At 61.2% G+C, this 7596-nt stretch overlaps 1 protein-coding gene across 1 annotated transcript; it reads left to right on the top strand.

The window, feature by feature from the left end:
- Positions 1 to 1032: 1032 nt before the first annotated feature.
- On the top strand, positions 1033 to 6907 carry PDZK1IP1 (PDZK1 interacting protein 1). Its single transcript, XM_047789165.1, has 5 exons — positions 1033 to 1121; positions 1329 to 1499; positions 3844 to 3952; positions 5829 to 5924; positions 6539 to 6907. The coding sequence occupies exons 2-5, from the start codon at positions 1433 to 1435 to the stop codon at positions 6606 to 6608; spliced, it is 342 nt and encodes a 113-aa protein (XP_047645121.1). The 5' UTR covers positions 1033 to 1121; positions 1329 to 1432; the 3' UTR covers positions 6609 to 6907.
- Positions 6908 to 7596: the final 689 nt, after the last annotated feature.

Here is a 7596-nt window from a genome sequence, read left to right on the forward strand (position 1 = left end):
AGGACACTCTGAAGACACCAAGTTGGGATGGGATGCCTACCAGAGGCATCGCTCGCCTCCAATTCAAGTCCCCCTGGCTCACCCTGAGACCCCTTCTTTGCATGGCTGCGTGTGTCTGCGGCAGTGGGCACACCTCCACACACACACAGGAAGCAGGGATGAGGCGTGATGCCTGGGTGCTGCCACTGGCAGTCGAAAGGGCTTCCCAAAGGGCAGCAGTCTGTTGGCTTCTGAGCAGAGAGGCTGTGAAGGGGCTTTAGCTGCCACGCTGGCTTCTGGGGACCCTCCGTTCCTCTGAGACTTTGCCCTGGTCTGCTGACTCCTTCTTTCTTGGATTCTCGGCATCCCTGACTTCTGGTACTCCTGGGGGCATGGATGGGAGTGGCGTGGAGGTGGAAGACCCAGCATGACCCTTGGTCCTGGGGCCTCAACAGGTACTTGAGTCATTCTCAGTTCCTGGGCCAGAGGGCATGATGGGTTCCCTGGGATCTTGGAGTTTGAGGGCCCCAGGCTGGACTTTCTGCTGGGGTGTCCTCCTTCTGTCCTCCAGAGCAGGGCTGTGTCCAGCACTTGCCTCTCTGTGATGGTGAAGAGGGATCAGAAGGTGAGAGCAGAGGCCTCTGACCAAACCCAGATCTTGTCCCTGCTTCCAGGGGCCACATCTGTGGCCAGGAGGAGGAGCTGGTCGGGCCAGGTCAGCTGGGCCAGGTGGGGAAGCCTGGGGCCTGGGACCCCGAGGCCCTCTGTCACGATGCCCATGGGATAGCATGGATTTGGAGAGCTACTGAGCTGAGCCCAGCATGCAAGGACAGAGCCAGGGCTGTGTCCCAGGATGGGGCCCTGAAGTCTGGCTTGGCTGAGTGAGGACAGGTGAGGGGAGAAGAGGAAAGAGGCCAGGCTCTGGGGGCGGGGACAGCCTTGCCCTTTCCCTAGCCTCTTCGGCTTTCCCCTTGCATCCTGAGTCAGCCAGCAAGTTTCTTAATCCCTCTGTCAGCCTTCCAAGTGGCCCCGCCTGCTGGGCTCAAGCAAGAATGTGTCACTCCTTTCCCAAGGCCCAGCCCTCCTGCCAGGAAAGGGGAGCTACCCCACGACTCCAGCTCCCGGAGGCCTGGGGCTTGGAGGTGAGGCCCCACTCTTCCCGCAGCTCCCTGATCCTCAGACCCCTGGTCTCTGGAAGATGACCTTGAACCAGCCTGGGTGGACTAGGCGTGGCTGGGGGAGGTGGACGGGAGGCCCGGGGAGCTCATTACCATGGGAGGGAGGGCAGGCTCCCCCCACTCCCTCCTCCTTCTCTCCTCGCCTCTTCCTTACCCGCTGCTCTCCTCCAGGATCACTCTGAGCCCTCAGCAGACAGCGACAGACCCCACAGCACCTCCAGGAGCCCAGATTCCAGCAGCTGGAGAGAAGGCCCCGGCAGGAGCCGCCTGCAGCCATGTCAGCCCTCAGCCTGGTCATTCTGGGCCTGCTCATGGCAGTGCCACCTGGCAGCTGTCAGCAAGGTAGCACAGGACCGGGCCAGCCTGGGTGGCTGCCGTGAGGAGAGGGCCAGGCTGGGTGGTGGGAACCCCGGGGGGGGGGGGTGGAAGGATGACTTCTGGCCTCTTGCATCACCCTTGGCACCTGTAGTTTGGAGGGGGAGCAGGGACCGGGCCAGCCAGGGGAAGCTCCAAAGGCAGACACCTCTGAGCCATGCTTCTGTCTGCGGCTTGTCTCTTACGAGTGAGAAATGGGGGCCACAGAGGACATGCTGGGTCTAGGGTCGAGGAGGGGAGTTGAGACCCAGGCGCCAGGAGCCGGAACTGCCCTCCAGGTGGCTGGGTCCTGAGGGTAGATGATCCGTAAGGGGGCTATAAGGAGGGGGGTGGGTAGCGCCTGCGCCGTTCCCCATCCTCAGACTTGTTTCAAGGGTTTGCTCATGGCCTGGGCCCAACGGCTCATCATTTCAGCTTCTTCCTCAGAAGACAATGCCCCAGTGTGGTCCAGATCCGCCTCTGTCTTGCTGTGTGGCCTTGAGCAAATCACTGCCGCTCTCTGAGACTCAGTTTTCTCATCCATAAAATGAGGACAATAACCCTGCCCGCCCACCTCCCAGGCAGCTGCCAAGCAGGGGGGGGGAAAGGCTTTGCATCAGAAAGCACCACACCCACCATGTGCTGTGCTCCCTGCACTGTGAGGCTGCATTTGCAGCAAAGGCTGGGCACTCGGCAAGTGGGACGTGGGTCCAGAGGGGGTTGGCAGAGGTGCTTCCAGAGCACCTCTCCTTTGCAGAGGCCCTGAGCTCTCATGCGTGTCTGGCTTCAACTTTGTCTCTCAGGTCTTGGATGCCCTCTTGGGAACTGAAGATCAGAGGGGTTGAGTAACTTGTCTGGGACACACAGCAGAGCAAGAAGGGACAGGACTCAGATCACTTCTCTCCTCCCCCAGGCTCCGCCCCAACACTACACGTTCACCCCAAAGCCCGCCTCCCCCCCCCCCCCCGAAAGAGGAGCAGGGGACTGAGGTCCCTGGTGTGTCTGGAAGGAGTTGGCTGCAGGGTCTGTTGGAAGCAGGGACGGGCCTCCCCGGGCTTGAGCCCTAACCTTCAGTCCTTGAGAAACCATTGACCTGAGGCAACAATGGGTCTGAACCATTGGTTTTTGGGGAAACAAGGAGTCCAAAATACGGCTTTTTGGAAAGTATGGAGCGTCTAGTAACCACACTGTGTATTGCCTGTTATCCAAAGAGATAAGCCGCAGGGCAGAGTTCCTGGAGCCCCCTCCTTCCCAGCACCTGCCAGGCTGAGAGAGAGAGCCCAGAGAAGAGGCAGGACCTCCCTGCAGCAGGAGAGCCTTCAGGTAGACTCAAGGAAGGACTTTTGAGTGGGACTGAGGCAGAATAAGGTTTCGGATGTCCAGCCTGGGCTCCTCATGATACAGGGAGGCACTAGAGACACGACGGTGTTGGCCTGGAGGGAGGACCCTTCAAAAGTCTCCTGCGGGCCTCTGTCCCCTCCTGAGACATCTGTCTGCTGCTGTGTGTCTGTCCTCGAAGGGCTGGTCTTCCTTGGGCTCCCAGGAGCACAGCGATATCCAGGGAGAGCAGAGCCCTTTGGGGACGTCAGCGGGTGAGGGCGGAGGCTTCTGGAAACCCTTGAGGGTTAGAAGTGGTGTTAGGGTCAAAGGGGAAAAGGTAGAACAGGTGCCCGGATGGGGCCTTGACCTGGCCTCTGGCCCAGTCCCTTGGGCCCCCAGCCAGAGGAGCCCAAAGGGGCTCCGGTTTTGGAGCTCCCTCCTGGGCCCCCGAGACCTGGAGGAGAGCTCACCCCGCTGCCTATCCTGCCTTTGCAAAGACGCTCGGTCCCACCCCTCTCTCTGGGCACGCCTGGCACCCTGGGCTGAGCAGCCCTGCCTGCCTGCACACCCACGCCTGCTTACCCAATCCCGGAGAAACCTCAGTTACCAAACAGGATCTCCTACGTGCCAGGCCAGTCCTATGCATTCTGGGCCGCCCCAGCCCCGCTGTCCGGGTGGCTGCCCTTTGGTCCCTGGGGCCTAGGCACTCCCTGGGGGGCCCTGCATGTGACCCATGGTGGAGGGGGTGGGGTGGGGGTGGGAGGGGGCCCTCTGTCTGGACCTCAGACTTGGATCTCTGACCTCGTTCCCTCCTCCGCTTTCCTTCTTCAAATCTGATCTTTCTCCAAACCACCCAGTGGGGGGCAGGGGCCCGATGGGTCCTCATTCTCCAGGAAATCTCCAGGCAGCCCTGGAGCAGGTGAGGATGTGAGCTCTTCCTGCCCGGCCTGTCCTGTTCTGCACGGGCTGGCCAGTCCCTGCTGTGGCACACACCTCCACCCCTTCTTTCCAGGCCTGGGGAACCTGCAGCCCTGGATGCAGGGCCTTATTGCCGTGGCTGTGTTCCTGGTCCTTGTCGCGATTGCCTTTGCTGTCAACCACTTCTGGTGCCAGGAAGAGCCGTGAGTACTGCCTGGGGCTCCGGGGGCTGGGCGGGCACAGGTAGGGTGGGCCTGGGACCATGGCCACTGCTCTCAGAGCAGTGAGAGGAAGGGCCCAGACCCCTCGAGGTGTAGAAAGGACCCCGAGACCCAAGGTTTCGGGACCAGAGCAGAGCCCCGCTGGCCGCCAGCCCTGGGAGCACATGCACTGGGAGCTCTGGGGAGACGTCACCCCTTCTTAGAGACTCAGTGTCCCTATCTGTGATGGGGGCTGTGAAAAGCCCTGGACAGGAAGTTTCTGCCCTTCTTTGGAGTCAGCTACGGTGCCCCACACGGGGTGGGGGTACAGGGAGCAATGCGACAGACAGGACTCTTGGGACCTCAGATTCTCAGACGGGAAGGGCAGGCCAGTGGGGAAGGGCCTGTCCCAGTGCAAGTACTGATGCTGGAGGAGCATTCAGAGGGCAGTGCGGGCCTGACCTGGGCGGGGACGGGCACAGAGGAAGCGTCTATGGTACATTTACCCCAAGCCCAACCAGGAGCGAGTCCGGCAGAGGGGGTGGGAAGAGCCTTGCAGCTGAGGGAAGAGGCACCAGGCCCCTGAGTGGCAGGTAGAGCACAAAAGTAGGGGGGCCCGGCTGAAACCCAGCTCACTCTGTGCCTGCAGACCCCTGGGGCAAGGCTGCATCTGCCCCCAGCTCCGCACAGGTGGCTTGGTGCCTGGGTGCCAGCAGCAGCCCCGCCCTGCCCATGGAGGGAACACAAACAGCTCACGGGCCGGGCCGGAAAAAGGGATGGAGAGGCCCGAGAGAGGCGGGGAGGTCGCAGGGCCCTGGGGCAAGCAGACCCTGGTGCAGCGGAGTCCTGAGCCCTGGGCTTTATCCTTAGTGCCCCAGGAGTCGGGGCAGGTTTGTGACCCAGTCTTGGGGTGCGAGGCGGCCCAAGCAGAATTGCTGGCTGCCCCGTGGCAGATGCTCTGGGCTGGGCCAGTCTTCAGGCCAGGAGAATGACGAGGAAGCTGAGCGTGAGGTCAGGGGAGAGGCTGGACTGCGGAGGCAGCAGAGGGGATGTCGAGACGGGACAGGCCAAGCTGTCTAGGAGAGCGTCGGGCCACAGAAGACAGCAGGGAGGAAGGACAGGGGTGACGTCCAGGCTGCTGATGGGACTGCCTACTGAGACACAGAACACAAGTGGCAGAGCTGGGCCCATTTGGGACGAAAGTCTGAGAGGCCTGCGGGATGTCCAAGGAGCAACAAGCCGCGGTTAGCGCCCTTGTGACCCACCTGCATGAGAGCAGTGCCTGGAGAGGTGGGGGCAGAGGCCACATCGCAGTGGGTTTAAACTTGAGTTAGAGGCGAGGAGATTTTTGTTGGAAGTATTTCTTTGCTGTTTGTTTTGTTTTTCATCTTTTTGCCTTTTCTAGGGCCACTCCCGTGGCATATGGAGGTTCCCAGGATAGGGGTCCAATCGGAGCTGTAGCCGCCGGGTCTACACCAGAGCCACAGCAACGCGGGATCTGAGCCACGTCTGCAACCTACACCACAGCTCAGGGCAACGCCGGATCCTTAACCCACTGAGCAAGGCCAGGGATCGAACCCGACACCTATGGTTCCTAGTCGGATTCATTAACAATTGAGCTACGATGGGAACTCTGGAAATATTGCTCTTCTCACATGGCCCCTGTTCTGCCTCCAGCGGCTGTACCTATCCCCCGAGGGAAACCTTCTGGAAATCCTGGGCAGACACTGCGTCCAGAATCAGGCTGCCGGCAGGGCTCTGCTGGAGAGGAGGTTTCTGCCCTAGAGTCCATAGAACAGGGCCTGGCTGGACACGGGGGAGGAGCGGGGACAGAGCGGGAGGGGACCCAGGGAGCCCTTCTGATGATCCCTGTCCCCAGCGAGCCCGTGAACATGGTCATGACCACGGGAAACAAAGCAGACAGGATCCTGGCAGGAACTGACGGCAAATACTCCTCCAGGGCGGCCAGCTTCAGGTGAGGTACTGGCATAGGCTGACCACCTGTGCTCCAGGGGCCCCCAGGGACCTCAGGACCAGGAGCTTCTGAGGGGGAGAGGGTGGGAAGGCTGGGAGCTCAGGTGGGGAAGCGCTCAGTGAGGAGAGGGGGCATTGTGAGCAACGGGGGCTTTGAAAGGACTGCAGGGAACATGCAACCTCCGTTTGGGGAGAGGGCTCAGTAAGGAGAAAGGGACTTGGAGGGGGAGGGGCTGAGGGATTGGAACTCGCAGGGAGGGGTGCAGTGGGGAAAAGGGGCTCAGTGTGGGAAGGGGGTGCTGAAGGGATGAATAGAGGGACTCAGTGCAGGGAGGGGGCTCTGTAGGGGGAGCTGAGTGGGGAGGCGGCTTCAATAGGGGGACGGCTCAGTGGGGAAGGGGAAGGGGCTCGGTGGAGGAGGGAGATGGGGTTCAAGGAGGTGGTGCTGAGAGGCCTCAGGTCTCTGGATGTGGTCAGGGGAACCCCTTTCTGGGGCTCCAACATTTGTTCTGGAAGATGCTGCCCTCACAAGTGCAGGATGGGGCAGGGAGAAGGGGATGGGACAGAAAGGGGGGTGGGACAGAAGGCGGGATGGCCCGTGTCATCCTCTTTCAGGTCCAGTGAGCATGAGAACGCCTATGAGAACATCCCGGAGGAGGGCAGGGTCCGCAGCACCCCGATGTGACCCTGCTTGCCTGTGACCCATGGCCAGCTCCCTCCTTCTCTGTATAGAAACTGCGGTAAGGGGCTGATTCCTCCAACCCCCACTGCCCGCCCTCCAGCCAAGGTCGGAGCTCAGACTGTATCCAGGTTGGGGCTCAGCTGTGGCCCTGGGGTCCTGGGGGGGGGGTCTCCAATTCAACTAAGAAGACCCTTCTGAAAAGGACGATGGCCCAGCACCTCTCATCCTGCCTCACCTCTCCTTCCCCCTGACGGTGGCGATGGCCCTTATTTCTGTGAAATAAAGACACTCTGTGCTTCTGAGTCTCAGTTCCAGGGGCCAGCCCCTCAGGCTTCCAGTGAGGCCTGATCTTGCTTTCTGGATCATCTTCCAAAGCCACTGTCACGGTGACTGTGGAGGACTTCCTGGGAAGCACCCTCTGGAAGAACCCCTAGGGCCAGGGACTTCACCCCCTGTTCCAGGCAGAGACCCTCCTGTGAGGCCCTCTACTGACCTGCCCTTCACAACTGCCCTTCTGGGCTCCTCTTCCTGTAGCACCAACTGCCTCTGTGCTCGGTTGGTTCGCTCATCTCTCATCCGCCTGGCTCTGACCTCCTCCCGTAGCCCGTCTAGGCTGGGCTTTGGGCACAGGAGGCACTAGGACAGAGTCTGGAGCTGAGACTCAGGAAGCCCAGATGTGAGTCTGGAGTCCCCGGTCAACTTGCTGTGTGACTTCGGGAGAGTCACGTCCGCTCTGAGCTCAGCTCACCCTCCGAGGGCTTGGCCAGCGTCACCCCAGAGCTCAAGCAGAATCGTCCTCACCAAAGCCCCTGATGCCCAGCCCTGGGTGGGGCCAAGGACTTGGGTCCCAGAGGGACTGAAGCGGAAGGGAGAGGACAGAGGGGGCATGACTTGGCCATGCTCGCTGACCCTGGAGGGCCCTCACCTCTGTCATTCTTATGGGAACAGCCTCTGCCTCTCCGTCTGGGGTGACAGCCTGAGGCAGACTCAC

This window comes from Phacochoerus africanus, chromosome 8, assembly GCF_016906955.1.
Source record: "Phacochoerus africanus isolate WHEZ1 chromosome 8, ROS_Pafr_v1, whole genome shotgun sequence".
Lineage (NCBI taxonomy): Eukaryota > Metazoa > Chordata > Mammalia > Artiodactyla > Suidae > Phacochoerus > Phacochoerus africanus.

Excerpts from the sequence above, each read along its gene's own strand:
- PDZK1IP1 (XM_047789165.1), top strand. The coding sequence starts at position 1,433 with ATGTCAGCCCTCAGCCTGGTCATTCTGGGCCTGCTCATGGCAGTGCCA. Across the intron at positions 1,500-3,843 it reads ACCTGGCAGCTGTCAGCAAG|GCCTGGGGAACCTGCAGCCC; the intron begins GTAGCACAGGAC and ends CCTTCTTTCCAG. Across the intron at positions 5,925-6,538 it reads TCCAGGGCGGCCAGCTTCAG|GTCCAGTGAGCATGAGAACG; the intron begins GTGAGGTACTGG and ends ATCCTCTTTCAG.